The 22,810-nt window shown below is 52.1% G+C and overlaps 1 protein-coding gene across 2 annotated transcripts in view; it reads right to left on the reverse strand.

The window, feature by feature from the left end:
* Positions 1–422: 422 nt before the first annotated feature.
* Positions 423–22,810, reverse strand: part of AP1M1 (adaptor related protein complex 1 subunit mu 1) — a 34,971-nt gene continuing 12,583 nt past the window's right edge. For both annotated transcript variants that reach the window (XM_012469872.3, XM_012469871.3), the window contains exons 6-12: positions 6,929–7,055; positions 5,880–6,022; positions 5,373–5,444; positions 4,723–4,881; positions 2,096–2,221; positions 1,454–1,529; positions 423–1,317 (exon numbers count right to left, since the gene is read on the reverse strand). In XM_012469872.3, the coding sequence (XP_012325295.1) occupies positions 1,295–1,317; positions 1,454–1,529; positions 2,096–2,221; positions 4,723–4,881; positions 5,373–5,444; positions 5,880–6,022; positions 6,929–7,055 (726 nt within the window). In that variant the 3' untranslated portion in view covers positions 423–1,294. The remainder of the gene's footprint in view (positions 1,318–1,453; positions 1,530–2,095; positions 2,222–4,722; positions 4,882–5,372; positions 5,445–5,879; positions 6,023–6,928; positions 7,056–22,810) is intronic.

Consider the following 22,810-nt stretch of genomic DNA (forward strand, 5'->3'; position numbering starts at 1 on the left):
GCATCCTATCTACGTGCCGTAGCTAGAACCTGGGGGCCTTGTTAATGGTTTCTGGGACCCTGGCCCCAGAGCCTCGGCTTTGGCCCAAGAACCTGCATTTCTAGTGAGCACACAGGGATGCTGCTGACACAAGGACCATGCTCGGAGTGGGCCACTGGGCTGGGGAGAGGCGAGGATCAGCTGTTGGCCATCTGAGGGGGGAGCAGGTCGGAGGAGAGGAGAACCTGCCTCTGTGGCCTCCTCTGCGTGGCCCCCGGTCCAGCGCTGCAGCTGCTTTTCCTGTTTCAGCTCGGGAAGCAGGAGCTGGTGGCACCTTGTAAGGCCACAGGGAAGGTCGGTGACGAAACCAGGCAAGTGCTGCAGCTGCCCATGGTCACGCAGGAGGAGTGGAGACCACGCTGCAACCGAGGAAGGCCGCGGAGTACTCAATGAATGGAATTTAATGTAACTATGACATGAACACACGTAGGGTGGGGAGGGCGGTGACCAAGCGCAGACGTGGGTGACACGTGGCCCTGCTTTCTGGACCCTCAGCGGGAAGAAGTCAGGCCGGTGTCACTCACCAAATCCCACTTCCCCTGCTGGGTAAATACTGATCTGGCTGAGTGACAGCGTCTTGTGACCCAGGCTGGCCCTGAGAAGGCGCCACAGGTGAGGTCTGTGAGTCCAGAACAGGGACCTCCAGGGAGCAGGCAGATGCTGCAGTGGCCCCCGAGAGCGCCAGGTCCCGGCACCAACGTGTAAACGGCCCCCAGCATGCACTGCCGGGGAGGAAGACAAGGGTGAGGGCTCGTCCTCACTAAGTGCTGCCTGAGTGCCGTGGGACGTGGGGATGGTGAGGGTAATACAAACAGCAATGAACGCACAAAGGCAAGTTCCAGGAACACCCATAAACCCATCACGTGCAACAAAATGGCAACAAGACAACACACCGGCTGGCTCGGTGATGCTGGTGCCACCTGCAGCTGGCTGTCTGGCAAGCGTTGGCCAAGCTTCTTAGTACCTGGGAGCTCAACAGCATAAAAGGCTGTAACCTCTAGAGGGAAAGTTTTCATCTCCTTCCCCTGAAACTGACTTCAGGGGCAAAGAGACGAGACTTCTTGAAAACCAGCCTCTTTGGGAAAAGGGGCTTCTGAGATGAGTGTTGATGGCAGAGCAGGTGGTCTGGGGAAGGCAGGGGTCCCTGGGCGGAGGCTGGGAGGCTGGCCTGAGTCCAGGGAGGGCCCCTACATCTGGTGGGCTTGGCAGGTGTGTCCCCTGGTGCTGGGGCCGGGGCATTGGCAGCGACAGCCCCTCACTGGGTCCGGAGCTGGTAATCTAGGAGACAGGAGGGAGGCCTCATGTTGGACTCTGCACCCAGGAACACGGGCACCCGACAAGGCTTTCAGGACCCGACCCAACCGCTCCACCCTGGGGGCAGCCACAGAGGACCCCTCAGCACGGCCGCACTCACCTCCGTTCTGTGTGATGTAACGCACCCAGGGCAGGGCCTGGTACCCGCTCTTCTCAATGATCTTCAGGTAGCGCACCTGGGGCACAGGTTGCAGGGCCCTGAGCACCACAGGCTCCCATCCCTGTTGGTCCCCCTGTAACCATTCCTGCTGGGGCAGCTCAGGGCTGGCAGGGGAGGCTGTGACGAGTGCACGAGCACAGACTTCAGGGGTGAAGGGGATTTGTGTCTGGACCATGCAGAGGTGTGGGAGGGCAGAGCCGCCTCTGGAAGCGGTGAGGACCAGGGTGAGCCTCGCAGACTCGGCCTCAGCAGCCTGCTGCGGGTCCTGGCCAGAAGACCCTTGGCTCTCCTTAAGCCTCTCCCACTGTGGGCTTTTGAGTGGGTGCCAAGGAAGAGGTCCCATGATGCATCAGTGCGGACAGCAGAGCCTCAAATGCTAGTTTTGGGGCAGAATGAGTCTCTGAGCTTTGAGATCAGTGCTAAGCAGAGGCAGCCTTGCTTCTCCTCATCTGGAGTCCCACTGCCTGTGGAGAGGCAGAGCCTCGCAGCACCATGGGGTCCTGGCTGCAGCTGACCAACCCCTTTTTCCGTGCTGGCTGCATTGATGTCTGTCGCCTGCGGCCTCACCTGGGCTGTACGTACCTGGATGCCGGAGGTAGTGAAGTAAGGGATCTCGAACTTGACACTGATCGGGGGCTTGCCTTCCTTGTCCTCTGCCTCCACACTGGGCAGGCCGAAGTGGGCCCGCATCAGGTACTCCTTGCCACCCTGAGGAGCAGACGGGGAGGCGCTCAGGCCCAGGCTCTGGCCCTAGTGGCGATGAGCAGAGACTGACCACTTACCCCACTCCAGGGAGGGGACTGTGAGTCCCCGTGCTGGGGAGTGAAAGCTTGACCCTGCGCTGGAGTGCCCAGCTGCCCCAAGAGGGCACCCAGAGCTGAGCTCACCAAGCCACCAGCCCCAGTCATCAAGCCCCTGCAATGTCACCTGTGTCACCTGCAGTGGCCCAGCACCCCAGCTCCCCCAGTGCACTTTCTTCCAAGGCTGGCGAATGAGACAGATTGGCCATGGGAAGGAAGAGGGAGGGAGAGTGTGTAATGACTGTGGCAGGTGAGGGCTGCTGGGGACCAGGGGCCATGCATCGAGTCTCGGGACAGCATGTGAAAAGAGTGTGTCAAGGTGAGAACCATGAACAGGGAGAGGTGACAAAAGGAAGAAACCAAGAAGCGTGCCCTGAGTGACGGGTCAGCCTTGAGGGTGAGCAGGGGGCAGCTCTGGCTGGAACCTGAGTCCTGGCAGTGACCTTCACCCTCTCCCTGCCTTGAGAAACAAGAGGTCACAGCCTGGGCATCCCCAGTGCCTGGTCCTGCCCTGAGCAGTCGGGGACATGATCTCCAGTGCCTGGTACTGCCCTGAGCAGTCGTGGGGACATGATCTCAACTCTGGCCACACCTGGGACCCACAGTCTCTGTTCCCCAGGGCTCAGGCCAAGGTTCAGTGGGAGCTGCGACTAGGGCTGTTTCCGCCTTGGGGCAGGGGCCATCCCCGTGCACCCGGGGCAGGGCAGAGTGGCCCATCTCTGCCTGCTGCCACCAGGGCAGCGTGACAGTGAGGACTCTGCCTGACTTGGTGACGTGTGCTGAGTAAAGACTCCAGGAGGCTGAGGGAGGATAATGAGACAGCAGCAGCTGGTAAAGCAGGCAGCGAGGGCATAAACCCGCTCGGCGCCTCACCTGTGCCCCGAGCACTCAGCCAGACCCCAGATCTGAACCTTAGCAAGACCGACAGGAAAACACAAGCCAAGAAAATGCAGGGAAGCAGCCCCTCTCCAGGGCCGGTGGAGGCCCACACGCCCAGCCTGTGTCGTCACACTGAGCTGAGTGCCTTTAATTCTGCTCTCGATGAGAGCTGTAGGCTGGGGCCAGTTCAACACCAAAACCCTCGTGATGCCAAAAAAGCACAGTGAGAAGGGCTCCCGGGTAGGAAGGACAGGCATCAGCAGGCGTGCTGCCGTCGTCACAAGGGGAATAACAGCTGCGCAGGAGGACAGGTCACAAGCCTAGAGGCTGCTGGCCCATCAGCCACAGGGACAACACAATAGTCACAGGTACCCACGCACTGAGTAACAGGGCAGCCACTTCTGTGAAGTGGACGCTATGGGGGACGCAGAGAGAGCCCCGCCCGGCTCTCCGTCCAGATGGACAGTGTCATGGACACGTCAAATTCTCTACCCTGGTAACAGCGGTAGGGACAGGACTGAGAAACACTCTAGGTTTAAAAGCAAATAGCCAGGCTGGGTGTGGTGGCTCACGCCTGTAATCCCAGCACTATAGGAGGCCAAGGCAGGCAGATTGTGAGGTCAAGAGATCAAGACCATCCTGGCCAACATGGTGAAACCCCATCTCTACTAAAAATACAAAAATTAGCCAGGCATGGTGGCTAAGGCAGGAGGATTGCTTAAACCCGAAAGGCAGAGGTTGCAGTGAGCCTAGATCATACCACTGCACTCCAGCCTGACTGACAGAGCAAAACTCCGTCTCAAAAAAAGAAAAGGGTTACCGGCTTTTCTTTCTCCTTCCTCTATGTTCTGTATTTTATGTCATGTGATCAGATTGAGGCTGTGAGGGAAAGTAACATCACGGAATTCAAGGGGCTTGAATTGCAGCATTTCCAGCTGAACTCGGCTGGGGCTGTCCCCAAGCCTACCTGGCGGAGCAGGTCAGGACTACCCGGCTCAGCTCTAGAGCCATGCCCGGGCCTAGCCTCTCTGCGCACCGCATACTCTCGAAAGCCCAGACTCATGTCCTCAGAATCCTTAGCACGGTGCCAGGACAGCCACACCAGTGCAGAGCCAGCCCAGGATATAGGCGGCTGGTGCGGGGCTCTGGAGGCTGTGCTGCTCCGGCCGACCGGCAGCCGTGCCCCTCGATGGCCTGCACGGAAGGGGCCCTGGACCTGCCAGTGTGGGCGGGGCTCCTTCAGGCCTGCATGCACTGGAGCCCCATCTCACATTGGTACTCGGGGGCATCACAGAGAGGGAGGGAGAGGGCACTGCCCTGAGGGTGGAGATAGAGGCTGGTTTACAAACAGGCAGAAAGGGGCCGAGGGGCCCAGTCAGCCTCTGCTGCCTCTTGCTTTCCCTCCAGTCCTTGGCTCTCCATCCACCCTTTCAGAAGCCCAGGTGTGGGGGACACGGTGGCCACTGTCACCCCATCTCGAGGTCCGGCAGCACTCGGGCTGCATTGCGGAGACAGGTGCGGGACACTCACCGGGAAGGACTTGATGGACCACACGATCTCGCTGTTCTCAGGGACCCACTTGACGCTCCCCACCGTCGTCTTGAACTTGGGCGAGTCGGCATCGTTGGGCACGGGAATGTGGATCTCCACGTTGTTGGCTGTTGACCGCCGCTTGAACTGGCTTTTGGCCTGCAGACCAGGCCGATGCAGCCCAGGGTTAATAGAGGCCATGGGGAGCTGGCCCAGCCCCTCCAGGCCACATGGCCCTCAGCCTGGCCTGGGGGATCCTCCCTACCCCCACCCCGACCCCACTTCTCCAGGCACTGCCCACCCCCTCTCCCAGCTTCGAGACTCTCCCAAGGTCTGATTTTAGGAGTTTCATCTTGCTTCTCCTGTCTGTTCAGCTTCCGAGGCTCCCCATCCCTCCCTCTGCCCTGCCCTCCTGGGACAGTGTCTGTGTCCCCAGGGCCAGGTTGGGCTGGACAGGGCTCGCTGAGGGCAGAGGTGATCCACCTGCTGGGCAACACCGCTGAGTGTCCTGGCTGCCTGGCTGTAGGCCCCCCCCGCCCCAAGTGGCACCCGCTAGGGGCAGGCCATTCCTGCATCTCAGTCCACAGCAACGGCAACGGCGCATGGATGGCAGCTCCCCGGCACCCATAGCCCTCCCCTCGGCCCCGCACCTTGATCATGTACTCGATGCGGCTGTGGGAGTGCTTCTCAATCACCGACTCGATCCAGATCAAAGGCTTGACCTGCCGAGGAGGGAGGGCAAACAGGGTGCTGATGCCTGGGCGTGCTTGACAAAGCCCCATTTCAGAGGGGAAACTGAGGCCCAGGGCAAGGGACCATCTGCCTGGGTGTGGGCCTAGGGCTCCACAGGGCATGCACAGCCAGCATCAGGGAGGGCCAAGGCAGCCGGGAGCTACCGGGGAGGCCTCAGTGCCAATGCAGAAAACATGATTGGGGCCTGTTCTAGGGACTGCCTGGGAAGTGGGTGGTGGTGGCCAAAAGGGTCTGTGCCCCTCAGAAAGCTCAGAGTCCAAGGTCCTCAGACTCCGTCTCAGCAGAGCCAGGCAGCTCATAGAGTGTGGGGTGGGCCCGGCCCCCATACCTGCCTGGGCTTCCCCTCCTCAAGGTAAAGGGGAGGAGGAGCTGCCTGCGGCCCAGCCCCAGGGTGGCACACTCACGTGGGTGTTGAGGCGGTAGGACATGAGCTCGAACTCGCCATCAGGCGGGATGAAGGAGATGGTGCGGTCGTTCTCGAAGCGTGACAGCCGCACACACTGGTGGAACTTCACATCCTCCAGCTCCACGGATTTGCTTTTGCCGCCTGGAGTCGGGGGTGAGGGTAGGACAGACGTGGGCCCTCTGGTCGCTCTCTCAGCAGCACTCCTACCACCTGGGCCCACCCCGGCAGAGCAGGGCCCCCAGTCCACGCACTAAGAGCAGCCTGGGCCACCAACACCAAGGGGGCTGGGTCCCAAGACAACCGCCCCGCCACTCCTCACATCCCCTGGTTCATGCTGAGTCCCCAGCGGCCATCCCAGGGCCCGGTCAGTGGACTCAGCTGGGGGATGGCTCAGGGCTCTGCCCCTGGCATCTATGGGGTCCTGGGTCCTACCTTGGTTTCCCACCTCACCAAGGGCTATGTGGGTGGGGCCCTGCCCAGCCCTGGGTTGGGGCACTGCCCTGATGGGCCGATGCCCGAGAAGCGCTCAGTGGGCCAGGAATGGGGGCGTGCTCAGCCACGGCACTCTCTTCCAGTGGCCTGTGACGGCTGAGAGGTGGGAGGCACAGTTCGCAAACCCAGGCCCTGAGCCCCTCTGGCCCCGCCCAGCTGTGGGAAGTGTTAGAGGCCAGGCGGCGGGAGCGAGAATCGCTGTGTGTGGCCTTCACACAGCCCATACCTAGGGCCCAAGGTTGGGGAGAAACCTGGACTGGGAGGGAGGAGAGAGCCAGGCCTTGCCAAGTCCAGCAGCCCGGGCAACACAGGGCAGAGTGCAGGACCTGCCATGTGAGACCGGGTGATGGAGGCCTCACAGCTCGACTGGAGGGTTTTCACTGCCTGTGCCTACTCTGCCGGGGACAGATGGATGCTCTAAGCGGCTGGCTGTGAAGCAGTGTGAAATGGTGCTAAAGCAGCTCGTTCTCTGCCTGGCCCAACCCTGGCCTGGGCTGTACCATGTGTGCCCCATGAAGCCATCCTCACGGCAGGACCCGCGGCGCGGGTACTCACGGCCTGTGTTGTCAAAGAGGACCTTGTCATTGAGGCCCAGGCGCAGCTCAGGCATCCCCGAGAGGAACACCCGCATCTTGATGGAGCCCACGATCTCACTGCGCAGGACGTTGCCGTTGGCGCTGACCTGGGGGTGGCGGTATGGGCTTGAGGGGAGGTCCCCAACACCAGCCACTGCCTCCCATCACGTCGTGTGACCCTCTGGCCACCCCACTCTCAACGCCCTTCTCAACCCCCAGCCCATCCCTCTCCTGTTCGTCCCCTGAGCTGGGAGAGTCCCAGCTGTGGCTCCTCCCCCCAACCCACGCCCACTCCAGCACCCTGTGGACATGAGGCTGACACTGGGTCCTGCCCCCAGGCCTCAGGCCACACTGGGGCCAGGTGAAGTTGTCTGGAGCCCCTGGAGGGTTCTCTCTCTTGCACCAGTCCTTCCCTCCTGAGAGTCCCCTGAATCCCCCGGGCTGACCCAGCAGCTGGTCCCCATGCTGAGTCAGCCTTGAGAGGCCCTGAGCTTAGCTGGCCCCAGGCCAGGACCCTCTGGTCCCTCCTCACCCGATGGGCTGGGCTAGGGTCTCTTGGACCAGGTCAGACTGACTTTTCTTGAAAGCCGTTTCTCCTCTTGACCTCCCAGGGAGGCCACTGGCCCCTCACCCCCCAGGGCTTGACCCCTTCCTGCTTCCCAGGGCCACCCTGATGTGTGATAACACTTGATCCAAAATAATCCACTTCAATCCAGTCACAAGGCTGACACAGCATTTCCACCGCACCAGGCATTGCTCCGCTCCACACACGCCTCGACAACCTCTGGAGGAGGGATCCTGGCGAGGTGCCGGGACGTGTCTGAGAGTGCAATTAGAAATCCACAGCAGGGCGATGGTCCTGCACCCCCAGCCTGTCCTGAGTGAGCCAAGATGACAGAGCATCTCTTCCTGCACTGATTTTAGAGGTGACAAAACACGCTCAGACCGGAGGCCCTGTGCTGAGGGCGCAGATTGACAGGTGGAAGAATTGCTGGGGCTGCAGCCCTGGCCACCACTGCATACTGCCATGCTGCACAGACCAGGGCCACCAACTTGGACACCTGGAGCCAGATGCCTGGCTCTAGTCAGGCTAACATGGCGTAGGGCCCGCGTTTTCTGTCTGCAGAGGAGCAGGACAGTCTGTGCAGTCTTATGTGTGACATCCAAAAAGCACCAGGTAGACACACTAAAGCCTCTCACCAGCTTGCTGCTTCTGACAGAACTGGGAAAACTGAGGCGCCAACCAGACATGGCCCCGAGGGCTCTGGTCTGTCACCTCCCCACCCTCGCCTCTGAGGCAATCAGGAAAACTGAGGTGCCAAGCAAATGGCAGCCATGAGACGGGCAGGGAAGCGGACACAGCCCCAAGCTCTCTGGTCTGTCCCCTCCGCACCCTCACCTCCTGTCACTGACCTGTCCCCATCTCGAAGGTGGCTCCCCAGTCCCACAGTGCACAAGCGCTTCCCTGAGTCTGCCTACTTGTCTATCTCTCTGCTTGGGGAAGCCACGTGGGGCTGCGCACTGCCACGTCCCGCTCCAGAAACAGCGTGTGAGACAGCAGGTGCTCAGTGGGCACGCGAAGGCTCAGGCGCTCAGGACCCTCACCGGCCGGGGCTCCCGGAGCCTGAGCACTGGGATTCTGTCTGCCTCTTTCTCGGAGGGCCTCCACTTGACTATGACGGCCTCTCATTCCCCCTGGATGCTGCCTCCCCCACAGGGACTTGGGATAGTACCTGGCAGCCGGCTATCTGAACATGTGAGGTCACAAATGCTTTGAGGGCAGGCCCAGGGAGTGAAGCCGAAAAGCTGCCCAGCTCACAAGGCTGATCTCGGCCCTGCGGGCAGCAATTGGGACCCTCTGAGCTGAGGTGTGACTGGCTGCCCAGAGCAGGTGCCCTTCCCAGGGCGGGCACTGAAGGGATGCTTGCTGAGGGCCGGGCTCCACCCAGATAATCAATTTGGAGGTAAATGTTGACCCAGTCGCCAGCTCTGCAAGTGACTTAGGAAGGCGGCATTCTGACAGCTGCCCTTGGGCTGACCCGTGTGGAGGAGTGGGGTCCTTCCAGGTGGAGCCACGCACAGCAGAGCCCTGTGGTGGGGGCCCCTGCAGCCCCACAGCTTTCCTGCTCAGCTCTAAGCTGCCCCTGGGACTTGCCTTTGCACCCCAGGGCACCCAGATGGATCCTGTTTTCGGCTCAATAAATAATCAGACAAGGGTCCCCAGGGGAGACGGGAATGTGGTTATTAGCGAGGCCACTGTCCTGTCCCATAGCTTAGAAAGGAAGAAAGCAAAGAGGTCTGCACAGAGCGCGCTGGGAGAGTCAGTCTGGGCAGCACTCTTCTCAGCAATTCCATGTCTGGGGCCTCAGCCCTCCAGAAATTCTGACCCAGGTCATGGAGACACCCAAGTGCACACGTCTGGGGCTAAGCAAGACTGCTCAATGCTGCACAGCCTGTGACCCGTACGCCTGGATCGGCTGAGCCTGTCACGGTCCACCACACCGCGGGGATGAGGCCAGTGTGAACACAAAAGCAAACGGCTGGCGAGGTGGGTCGGCTGGCACCGCTTCCCCTGCCGCTGACTACAGCTCTGAAACCTGGGCAGGAGGCTTGGCAGCTGCCGGAACACTGAAGACAGCAGCAGGTGGACCAGGGAAGAGCCACCGAACGCACAGTGTCCCCGCCGCCCCCACGAGAAAGGGCAGCAGAAACCTGGAAGCAGAAGTGAGCACCACAGAGCAGACGAGAGCTCAGCAGAGCCTCCAGGCGGGCTCTGGGGCAAGAGGAGCTCCTGATGCTCCCAGAAAACACAAGTCCCCATCTCCCTGTTCCTCATGCCCCAGGCCCTGTGGTGCTAGCTACTGTTCCAAGGGGCAGGGGAACCGTTGTCCTTTTCTCTCACTGTCCTCTCCCCATGTGGGCTGGATGCAGGCCCGGTGGCAGATGTGTGCAACCGAGAAAACCGCAAGGAATCAGAAAGTGCCAGGTAGACAGCACAGAGGCAGAGGCTCAGGGAAGTCACCCATCAAGTGGCTGATGTCTCCAGAACTCTCTAGAATCGAGCACGTGTGCATCCTGTGTGTATACCATACTTCCGCTTACCGAAGACTTTGAGAACGGAACTAACCAACCTGGTCCCAGACTGACCACTGGGCGGTGCACATCTAGGAGACCTGAGAAGGAGCTTTAAAAACCGACCTGATGTTCATGGCCCACAGGTTGGAGGTTGGAACTTGTGGCCTGAAAGACTGGCTGCTGGCCAAAACAAAAATATCAGTATTTCCCATATAGTTTAAATAAGACCTAGAATATGACTGGGTGCAGTGGCAAACACCTGTAATCCCAGCACTTTGGCAAGTCGAGGCAGGCGGATCACGAGGTCAGGAGTTCAAGACCAGCCTGGCCAACATGGTGAAATCCCGTCTCCACTAGAAATACAAAAATTAGCCAGGTGTGGTCCTGTAATCCCAGCTACTTGGGAGGCTGAGGCAGGAGAATCGCTTGAACCCAGGAGGCGGAGGCTGCAGTGAGCCAGGACTGCACCATTGTACTCCAGCCTGGGGGACACAGCGAAACTTCATCTCAAAAAAAAAAAAGTCCAGGATACAATCCAAAATGACTCAGCATACAAACAACCACGAAAATATCAACCTGCCTGGAAAACCCAATTAACCAACGTCAACACTTCATAGATGTTGGGATTATCTGACAAAGACTTCAAACAGCTATTTTAAAGTTTGCAAATGCTTGCAACACATGTTAAAATAGAAAGTCTCATGAAAGAAACAGATGAAGAAGAATCAACCAGGAGTCTGAGACCAGCCTGGGCAACACAGCAAGTCCTGGTCTTTACAAAATTAAAAAACCTAGCCAGGCATGGTGGTGCTCGCCTAGTCCCAGCTACCCAGCAGACTTAGGTGGGAGGATCACTTGAGCACAGGAGGTTGAGGCTGCAGTGAGCTATGGCTGCACCACTATACTCCAGCCTGGGCAACAGAGTAACACCCTGTCTCAAAAAGAGAGAGAGAAGAATCAAATGGAGAAATTTTAGAAGTAAGGAATATAATAACTGAAATAAACAGCTTGCTCAGTGGACTTAACAGCAGGATGGAGGCCACGTCTGACAGTGGCTCATGCCCGGACTACCAGCAACTTTGGGAGGCTGAGGCGGGAGGATCACTTGCCCCAGGAGTTCGAGATCAGCCAGGGCAACACAGTGAGACCCTCATCTGTACAAAACATTTTTTAAAAAATTAGCCAGGCTTGGTGGCACACAGCTGTAGTCCCAGCTGCTCGGGAGGCTGAGATGGGATGATCACTTCAGTCGGGGGAGTCAAGGTATAGTGGGCTGTGATCATGCTACTGCCCTTCAGCCTGGGCAACAGAGCAAGGTCCTGTCTCAAAAAACAAACTTTTTTTTGAAATTCATAGTTAAAAGCATTTTGTAAAATAGATCTCCAGGCTTGGATAGTGTCAGTAGTAAATTCTAACAAATGTTTAAAGAATTAACATAGATTCTATAAAATGTCTTCCAGAAAACGGAAGAGGAAGAAACACTTCCTCCATTACTTTGATACGAAAACCAGGTAAAAACATTGCAAAAAGCAGAAAATCACAGACCAATATCTCTTAAGAGTATAGATCCAAAAATCTCCAACAAAACACCAGCAAAGGAAATCCAGCAGTACACAAAAAGAATACAGGTTAAGCATGCCTAATCCAAAAATTCGAAATCCAAAATGCTCCAAAATCCAAAACTTTTTGAGCCCTAACATGACGTCAAAAGTAGGAGATTCCATACCTGACTTCATGTGACAGGTTGCAGTCAAATGCAGGTGCACAATGCAGTTTATTCAGCATCCTCGAGGGAAAAGTAAAATTACCTTCAGGCTATGTGCATAAGGTGTATATAAAACATAAACGAGGCTGGGTGTGGTGGCTCACACCTATAATCCCAGCACTTTGGGAGGCTGAGGCAGGCAGATCACCTGAGGTCAGGAGTTGGAGACCAGCCTGGCCAACATGGTGAAACCCCATCTCTACTAAAAATACAACAATTAGCCCGGCGTGGTGGCAGGTGCCTGTAATCCCAGCTGCTTGGGGGGCTGAGGCAGGAGAATCGCTTGAACCCGGGAGGTGGAGGTTGTACTGAACCGAGATTACACCATTATACTCCAGCCTGGGCAACAAGAATGAAACTCCTTCTCAAAAAAAAAACCATAAATGAATTCATGTTTGGTCCTGCGTCCTAGCCCCAAGATATCTCATGATGCATATGCAAATATTCCAAAATCCAAAGAAATCTGAAATCCAAAACAGTCCTGGTCCCAAGCATGTATAATGGATACTCAATCTATAACACACCACGACCAACTGGATTTTATTCCAGGAATGCAACACTGGTTCAATAATCAGAAAGCAGTCAGTGGAATGCACCATATTAACAACCTGAAGAAGAAAACTCATGTGATCACATCAATTGATGCAGAAAAAGAACTGAACAAAATACAATGCCCACGCATGATAACAAAAAAAACTTTTAGCAAACTAGCAATAAAAGGGAACTTCTTCAAGGTGAAAAAGAACATCTACAACAAATCTACAGCTAACATCCTACTTGGTGGCAAAAGACTTAATGGTGTCCCTCTAAGATCAGGAACAAAGCAAGAATGTCCACTCTCACCACTTGTATTCAACACTGAATGAGGAAGTCTTAGCGAGGGAAGACGTAAAGCAAAAGAGATAAAAGGAGCTTCCAGAGAGCTGTACATGTGGAGGTTCCTGGAGGGTGGCGTGCTCAGAGAGGGCAAGAAAGTTCTGGGCCCCTTCCCCCTATATCTCGCCCACCGAAAAGAGGGGTTCGTGGGAACCCCAGCTTGAAGCTGTTTAAAGGCCAACTAGGCACAGCCAGGAGAAACATCTCCCACTGAGAGACAGGGACGCTGTGCAGACAGGTGCACTCCTACATCTTCAGAAGGAAGGCCCTGAGAGTGGGCGGAGGGAAGACACAGAGGCTGCAGGGATGACAGAGGAGGAGGCTGGGAACACTGCACGGGGCTACTGTGCACCAGGAATCATTCCTGGCCCCCAACGACTCCTGTGGAGAGGGTGAGTTGAACAAGCAAGGGGAAACTCACTCTCACCATGGCCTCTGGAATCCCCGCAGGAGGGACCCCTCGTCAGGGAAAGCTGCTTAAAGAAGTAGTAGTGATGCAGGGCAGGCGAGCCCCAAAACTGAGACAGTCTGGGAGGGTTCCTGGCTTCACCCAGGAAAGAAGTCAAGGGCGAGCCGGTGGTAATAAGCAGAACTTTTGCTGAAGCGCCCGCGTGCGCAGCAGCAGAGGCACTGCTCCCTATGCAGCGGGGCTACCCATGGACAGCAGCTCAGAGGCAGCGCTGCAGTCACACTTATACCTACTTTTAATTATATGCAAATTAAGGGGCAGTTTATGCAGAAATTTCCAGAATGTGATTGGTAACTTCTGGGTTGTTGGGTCATCGCCATGAAAAGGCGCAGTAACTTCCAAGTGTTGCCATGGCAACGGTAAACCGGCATAGCACACTGGGGGTGTGTCATGAGGAGGCGCTTCTGCCCCTGACCTGTTTTAGCTAGTCCTCAATTTGATCTGGTGTCCAAGCCCCACCTCCTGAGTCCAGTTCTGTCTCCCACCTTGGTCAGGGCAGAGCTCCAGCCTGAGCCAGGCCAGGGGGTTTGGTGCAGGAGCATCTGTAGTGGAGCGCAGCCAGGATACCCATCCCTAGGCTCGACTTGCTCCCGTGGGAGACTTTAGCCCTAGGGGAAATGTCAGACCTGAATTTTCCAGGGTAGTCTTGCCCATTAGACGGGGCCAGTCTGACCTGAGCAACCCTCAGTCTGCTGGCTTCTCCTGCGGCCCCAGCCTGGCCAAGCCTGCTTGAGGTGCTATCCCCAGGTACCTCCTGGGGGCGGCATCATGGCTCCTACACTGGCAGACTGTGCCTGAACGGGGAGTGCTCCAGCACAGCGGCCCCACAGACACACTAGCCCGCCTGAGCCCTGCTCCCACTGCAGCCTACCCTGTGCGGTTTTGCCTACAGGCATTTGCCCACAGCCATCCTCAACATCATTTTGCTGGTGGTGTGCATTAACTATGTCGTGTGTTCACTATGTCGTGTCACTGCTGCCAGCCTAAGTGCACCTCACCCCCCCATTCTCCTCTCCCACCATCATTGTTGTCAGAGTCTTGGCAGCATAAAGCCCGCCAGCCCCACCCCTGCCAGTGTCCCACCCATGCTGGGCCTCCCCCAGGAAACTAGGCAGAGACAACACCCAGCCCTGAGCGGCCACTGCTGCCAGTCTGAACATGTACAGAGGGCACACACAGTCCTGCGCCCACCAGCGCCCCACCCCCATGCTAACCCCACCATCGGCACTAACACACAGGCACGCAGTTGCCAGTGTGGCCCCTGCCCCCACTCCAGCCATACTGCCCCCACTGGTGTTGCTACAAATGCCCTCCCAGAGGCTGGCTCCCTGGCACCCACTAGCACCCTGTCACAGGCAATGAGCATGCACGTCGCCATACTGCCGCTGGCACATGCAAATGAGGACAGATCCCGCTGCTACCACCCTGCACAGTGCTTTGCCTGGCACCACCCATCGGAGTGTGGTGACCAGCTGTCCGGGAGAAGCTTGGCCCCTCCAGCACAGCAGGTTCCTAACCTGGAGGAGCCAGAGCTCAAAGCCAGGGCTGCATACCAGCCCTCCAGTGAGAGCACGCAGTTCAGGAGTCCTCAGCCGAGCCTTGGTCCCCTCAAGTCTTCCAATAATGAAGCCAGCCAACTGAACCCACCTTATACACAATCAAACCCCCAGGGTCACCAAATAGGATAAAGGAAAGAGAAACCCATTCAAAGGACAGCAACTTCAAAGACTGAAGGAACATCAGCCCCATGGAAATAAGAAAGAACCAGCGCAAGAACTCTTGACAACTCAAAAAACCAGTGTCCTCTTTCCTCCAAACGACTGCACTAGCTCTCCAGCAAGAGTTCTTAACGAGGCTGAGATGGCTGAAATGGCAGAAATAGAATTCAGAATATGGAGAGGAACAAAGATCATCGAGATTCAGGAGAACATTGAAACCCAATCTAAGGAAGTTAAGAATCATAATAAAAACAATATACAAACTGGCAGACAAAACAGCCAGGACAGAAAAGGATATAACTGACCCGAGAGAGCTGAAAAACACAGTACAAGAATTTAATAATGTAATCACGAGTATCAACAGCAGTATAGACCAAGCTGAGGAAAGAATCTCAGAGCTTGCAGACTGGCTTTCTGAAATATGACAGATAAGAAGAGAGAAAAAAGAATGAAAAGGATCACTCCTTTTCATTTCATCACAAAGCCTGCAAGAAATATGGGATTAAAAAAGAAATCAAATCTGCAACTCATCAGTAACCCTGAAAGAGATGAGGAGAATGGAAGCAACTTGGAAAACATATTTCAGGATGCCATCCATGAGAACTTCCCCAGTCTAGCTAGAGAGGCCAATATTCAAAATCTGGGAATGTAGAGAACCCTTGCAAAATACTTGATAAGATTATCCCCAAGATACATAATCATCAGATTGTCCAGGGTCAAAATGAAAGAAGCTAAAGAGAAGTAACAGGTAACTTACAAAGGGAAACCCATCAGACTAAGAGTTAGCCTCTCAGCAGAAACCCTACAAGCCAGAAGAGACGGGGGGCCTATATTAAACGTTTTTTTTTTTTTTTTTGAGATAGAATCTCATTCTGTGGCCCAGGCTGGAGTGCAGTGGTGAGATCTCGGCTCACTGCAACCTCCACCTCCCAGGTTCAAGCAATTCTCCTGCCTCAGCCTCCCAAGTAGCTGGGACTATAGGCATGCACCACCACATGAAGCTAATTTTTGTATTTTTGGTAGAGACAGGGTTTCACCATGTTGGCCAGGCTGGTCTTGAACTCCTGACCTCAGGTGATCCGCCTGCCTCAGCCTTCCAAAGTGCTGGGATTACAGGCATGAGTCACCATGTTCAGCCAATATATTAAACATTCTTAAAGAAATTCCAATCCAGAATTTCACATCTGGCCAAACTAAGCTTCATAAGCAAAGGAGAAATGAGATCATTTTCAGGTGGGGTGCGGTGGCTCACACCTGTAATCCCAGCACTTTGGGAGGCTGAGGTGGGTGGACAGCCTGAGTCCAGAAGTTCGAGACTAGCCTGGGAAACATGGCAAACCCTGTCTCTACAAAAAGTATATAAATTAGCTGGGTGTGGTGGTACCTGTCTGTATAGTCCTAGCTACTTGGGAGGCTGAGGCCAGAGAATAGCTTGTGCCAGGGAGGCACAGGTTGCAGTGAGCCATGATTGTGCCACTGCACTCCAGCCTGAGCAACAGAATGAGACCCTGTCTCAAAAAAAAAAAAGAAAAAAAAAAAAGATCCTTTCAGACAAGCAAATGCTGAGAGAATTTGTTACCAGCAGTCCTGCCTTACAAGAGCTCCTGAAAGAAGTACTAAATATGAAAAGAGGTCCCAACATGATGGCTCATGCTGGTAATCCCAGCACTTTGGGAGGCTGAGGCAGGCGAATCACCTGAGGTGAGGAGTTTGACACCAGCCTGGCCGACATGGTATAACTGTGTCTCTACTAAAAATATAAAAATTAGCTGGGCATGGTGGTGGGTGCCTGTAATCCCAGCTACTTGGTAGGCTGAGGCGAGGGAATTGCTTGAACCTGGGGGGCAGAGATTGCAGTGAGCCAAGATCGCGCCACTGCACTCCAGCCTGGGCAACACAGCAAGACTATGTCTCAACAACAACAACAACAACAGAGAGAGATCCAAGATGGCTGATGATTAGCAGCTCGGGCACGTACCTCCCAGTGAAAGCGCAAAGAACGAGAGGACGCCACACTTTCAGACGAATATTAGTTGCTCACGGACCAGGAGATTCCCAGTGAAGGAGCTCCACGTGTCGCCAGGGTGACTCTTGTGGCCGACGTGGCGGTTTTGCTGGTGCCTTAGCACGCCAGTTCTTGGTGCAGAGTCCGGAGATTCCCGGGCAGAAAAGCACCATCAATCTTAACACCGCTGTTTTGGCCGGCTCAGTGGATTGCTCAGATTTCGGCGCAGGGAATCAACAAGTTGGACGTCAGAGACCCAGTTAGAAAGTCGGTAATTATAAAGACGACAGACGGACAAATATATAATGAAGGGAAGAAACCAGCGTAAAAAGGTAGAGAATACTCAAAATCAGAATGCCTCTCCCTCTACAGGGGATTGCAATTCCTCATCAGTAACGGAACAAGGCTTAATAGATTACACGTGTGTTCCAATAACAGCAGCAGGTTTCAAAACGTGGGTGATAAGAAACTTCTGTGAATTAAAAGAACTTGTTCTAACCCAATGCAAAGAAACTAAGAACCTTGAAAAAAGGTTTGACGAAATGTTAACGAGAATGGACAATTTAGAGAAGAATATAAGTGAATTGATGGAGCTGAAAAACACAACACGAGAACTTCGCGAAGCACGCACAAGTTTAAACAGTCGAATTGATCAAGCAGAAGGAAGGATATCAGAAGTCGAGGACCAGCTCAGTGAAATGAAACGAGAAGACAAGAATGCAGAAAAAAGAATGGAAAGGAATGAGCAAAGTCTCCAGGAAATATGGGACTATGTGAAAAGACCTAATTTACGTTTGATAGGTGTACCTGAATATGATGAAGAGAATGAATCCAAGTTGGAAAATACTCTTCAGGATATCATTCAGGAAAATTTTCCCAACCTGGCAAGGCAGGGTAATATTCAACTCCAGGTAATACAGAGAACACCACAAAGATATTCTTCAAGACCAACCCCAAGGCACATAATCGCCAGATTTATTAGGGTTGAAATGAAGGAGAAAATACTAAGGGCAGCCAGAGAGAAAGGTCAGGTTACCCATAAAGGGAAACCTATCAGACTTACAGCAGATCTCTCAGCAGAAACCCTACAAGCCAGAAAAGAGTGGGGACCAATATTTAACATCCTTAAAGAAAAGAACTTTCAACCCAGAATTTCCTATCCAGCCAAACTAAGCTTTATGAGCGAAGGAAAAATTAAATCTTTTGCGAACAAACAAGTACTTAGAGAGTTCACCACCACCAGGCCTGCTTTACAAGAGCTTCTGAAAGAAGCACTATACATATAAAGGAACAACCAATATCAGCCTTTCCAAAAATATATCAAAAAGCAAAGAACTTTAACACAATAAAAAATTTACATCAACTAATGGGCAAAACAGCCAGCTAGCATCAAACGCCGGTATTAAACTTATATATATTTTAATTGGATAAAAAGCCAAAACCCATCGGTATGCTGCATCCGGGCCCATCTTACATGCAACAATACACAAAGACTCAGAGAGAAGGAGGAAGATTTACCAATCAAACAGAGAGTAAAAATAAACTAATAAACAAAAAGCAGGAGATGCAATTCTCGCCTCTGATAAAGTAGACTTTAAAGCAACAAAGATTAAAAGAGGCGAGGAATGACATTACATAATGGCAAAAGGATCAATGCAACAAGAAGAGCTAACGATTCTATAGATCAACGAGATAGAAAATTAACAAGGATATTCAGAACTTGAACTCAGACCCGGAACAAGTAAACCTAATAAACATTTATAGAACTCTCCACTTCAAATACACAAAACATACATTACCACCTCACACCTATTCCAAAGGTGACTATATAATTGGAAGTAAATCACTCCTCAGTAATCGCATAGCATTTCATAGGTTTAAATTAAATATTGGTTGGCTGTTTGTTTGTTATCTTCTTCCCTTATTCCTTCCTGACTACATCATTAAGTATAATTATCAGTATAAAAGAGGTTTTCAATACCCATTACTAAATTGCATTCTAGCCTGGGCAAGAAAGCAATACTCCCATTCTCTCTCCCTCTTTCTTTTCCTTCTCCGTCCTCCCCATTCTCTCTCTCTTTCTCTTCCTTTTTCCTCCTTCCTATTCTCTCTCTCTCTTTAAAAAAAAAAAAAAAAAGAAAAGCTAAACTGTGATAAAAAAATATTTCTCTGTAGCAAAAAACAACAACAACAACAACAACAACAACAACAACAAAGACCCATCTCACATGCAATAACACCCATGGACTTAAAGAAATGGAGAAAAATCTACCAAGCAAATAGAAAACAGACAAAAGCAGAGTTGCAATCTTAATTTCACACAAAACAACTTTAAGACAACAAAGATCAAAAAAGACAAAGAAGGGCATTGCATAATAGTAAAGGATTCACTGCAACAAGATCTAACGATCCTAAATATATATGCAGCCAACAGGAGTACACAGGTTCAGAAGGCAAGTTCTTAGAGACCTACAAAGAGACTTACACTGCACACAGTAACAGTGGGAGACTTCAACACTCCACTGACAGTATTAGACAGATCACTGAGGCAGAATATTAACAAAGATATCCAGGACCTCAACTCAGCACTGGATCAACTGCACCTGATAGATATCTACAGAACTCTCCACCCAAAAACGAGAGAATATATCTTATTTGCAAATGGCACATACTCTAAAAACAACCACACAATTGGACATAAAACAATGCTCAGCAAATGCAAAAGAACCAAAATCATATCAGCCACTCTTCTCAAACCACAAATCAATAAAAATAGAATTCAAAACTAAGAAAATTGCTCAAAACCATACAATTACATGGAAATTAAACAACCTGCTCCCGAATGACTTTTGGGTAAAAAATGAAATTAAGGCAGAAGTCAAGAGAAACCAATGAGAACAAAGATACAACAGACCAGAATCTTTGGGATACAACTAAGGCAGCGTTAAGAGAAATTGATAGCACTACGTGCCCACATCAAACAGTGAGAAAGATCTACATTACAACTAGAAGAACGCGTGAAGCAAAAGTGTCCACCTCCAAAGCTAGCAGAAGACAAGAAATAACCAAAATCACAGCTGAACTGAAGAAGACTGAGACGTAAAAAAAACATTCAAAAGATTAACTAAGCCTGGAGCTGGTTTTTTAAAAGAATGAATAAGATAGGCTGCTAGCTAGACTAATAAGAAAAGAGAGAAGATCCAAATAAACACAATTAGAAATGACAAAGGGGGTGTTACCAGTGATCCCACAAAAATACAAATAAACTTCAGAGACTATTGTGAACACTTCTATGCCCACAAACTAGAAAATCTAGAAGAAATGGATAATTCCCTGGACATATATACCCTTCCAAGATGGAACCAGGGAGAAACTGAATCCCCGAGCAGATCAGTAATGAGCTCCAAAATTGAATCAGTAATAAATAGCCTACCAACCAAAAAAAAGCCCCGGACCAGACGGATTCACAGCTGAATTCTATCAGATGTACAAAGAAGAGCTGGTACCATTCCTACTGAAACTATTCCAAAAAACTGAGGAGGAGGGCTTCCTCCCCAACTCATTCTATAAGGTCATCATCATCCTGAGACCAAAACCTGGCAGAGATACAACAAAAAAAGACAACTTCAGGAATATCCTTGATAAACACTGATGCAAAAATACTCAACAACACACTAGCAAACTGAATCCAGCAGTACATCAAAAACCTAATCTACCACAATCAGGATGGCTTTTATCCCTGGGATGCAAGGTTGGTTCAATATATGCAAATCAATAAACACGATTCATCACATAAATACAGAAATTACATGATCATCTCAAAAGATGCAGAAAAGGCTTTCAATAAAATTCAACATCTCTTCATGTTAAAAACTCTCAACAAACTAGGGTTTTGGGTTTTTTTTTTTTGAGACGGAGTTTCACTCTTGTTACCCAGGCTGGAGTGCAATGGCGCGACCTCAGCTCACTGCAACCTCCGCCTCCTGGGTTCAAGCAATTCTCCCGCCTCAGCCTCCCGAGTAGCTGGGACTACAGGCATGTGCCACCATGCCCAGTTAATTTTTGTATTTTTAGTAGAGACGGGGTTTCACCATGTTGACCAGGATGGTCTCGATCTCTTGACCTTGTTGATCCACCCGCCTTGGCCTCCCAAAGTGCTGGGATTATAGGCGTAAGCCACTGCGCCTTTTTTTTTTTGAGACAAGATCTTGCTCTGTCGCCCAGGCTGGAATGCAGTAGCACAATCTCAACTCACTGCAACCTCTACCTCCTGGGCTCAAGCGATCCTCCCACCTCAGCCTCCCAAGTAGCTGGAATTACAGGTTCCCATCACCATGCCCAGCTAATTTTCCTATTTTTAGTAGAGCATGAGGTACCATGCTCAGCCAACAAAGTAGGTTTTGAAGGAAGATACCTAAAAAGTAAGAGCCATCTATGACAAACCCACAGCCAACATCATACTGAATAGGCAAAAGCTGGAAGCTCCTCCCCTGAAAACTGACACAACACTAAGATGCCCTCTTTCACATAGTACTAGGGGCCGGGCATGGTAGCTCATGCCTGTAATCCCAACACTTTGGGAGGCTGAGGTGGGCAGATTACCTGAGGTCAGGAGTTCGAGACCAGCCTGGCCAACCCGGTGAAACCCTGTCTCTACTAAAAATACAAAAATTAGCTAGGTGTGGTGGTGTGTGCCTGTAATCCCGCTACTTGGGAGGTGGAGGCTGGAGAATCACTTGAACCCAGGAGGCAGAGGTTGCAGTGAGCTGAGATCATGCCACTTGTACTACAGCCTCAGCTACAAAGTGAGACTCTGTCTTAAAAAAAAAAAAAACACACACACTGCTAAGATAAGCAGACTGGGAGAGAATATATGCAAATCATGTATCTGACAGAGGACTTCTACCTGGAACATACAAAGAACTGTCAAGGCTCAATTACAGGAAAATGACCCAATTTTAAAATGCGAAAAAGATGCACAGAGACACTTCTCCAAAGAGGATCTACAGATGACAAAGAAACATGTAAAGCAATGCTCAACATTATAAGCCATTAAGAAAATGCAACAGGCCAAGCACAGTGGCTCACACCTATAATCCCAGCACTTTGGAAGGCTGATCACCCAAGATCAGGTATTCAAGACCAGCCTGACCAACACGGTGAAACCCCATTTCTACTAAAAATACAAAAATCAGCTGGTCGTGGTGGTGGGTGCCTAAAATCCCAGCTCCTTGGGAGGCTGAGGTAGGAGAATCACTTTAGCCTGGGAGGTGGAGGTTGCAGTGAGTTGAAATAGCACCACTGCACTCCAGCGTAGGCGACAAGAGCAAGACTCCATCTCAAAAAAACAAAAACAAAACAATGCTGATACTACTACATCCCTATTAGGATGGCAAAACTAAAACTACTGACCAAGGATGTGGGGTCCTCACAACCCTCATCCGCTCTGGTGAGAATGCAAAACGGCAATGGTTTGTCAGTTTCTTATAAAGGTAAACGTACACTTACCGTGTGACCCAGCCATCCCACTCCTGGGTATTTACCCTAGAGAGATGAAAACTTATGTCCACACGTAAGCCTGGACACAAAATGTTTCTAGCAACTCTACTGACAATTGCCAAAGACTGGAAAACCACCCAAATGTCCTTCTGTGGTTTGGAACAGAAAATAAATACAAATAAATATACGAGGAAACAGACTGTCGATACACAAAACAATTGGATTTGGATGAATCGCAAAGAATTAGAATGAGTTAAAGCCAGACTTGAGAGCTCATGACCGTATGATGCCGTTCATACGACAATCTCAGAAAGACAGCTATGGTGACAATCACAACACGACGAAGACTCCGGTGGTGGAGAGCAGAGCCATGGTTGTCAGGGAATGGGGAAGAGGGAGCGTGGAGCTACAAAGAGGCAGCATGAGGAGGTTCTGAGGTTCTGTGCCCTGGGTAT

The sequence above is a fragment of the Aotus nancymaae genome, unplaced genomic scaffold (genome assembly GCF_030222135.1).
Source record: "Aotus nancymaae isolate 86718 unplaced genomic scaffold, 86718_ANA_hifiasm-v0.15.2.pri h1tg000028l, whole genome shotgun sequence".
Lineage (NCBI taxonomy): Eukaryota > Metazoa > Chordata > Mammalia > Primates > Aotidae > Aotus > Aotus nancymaae.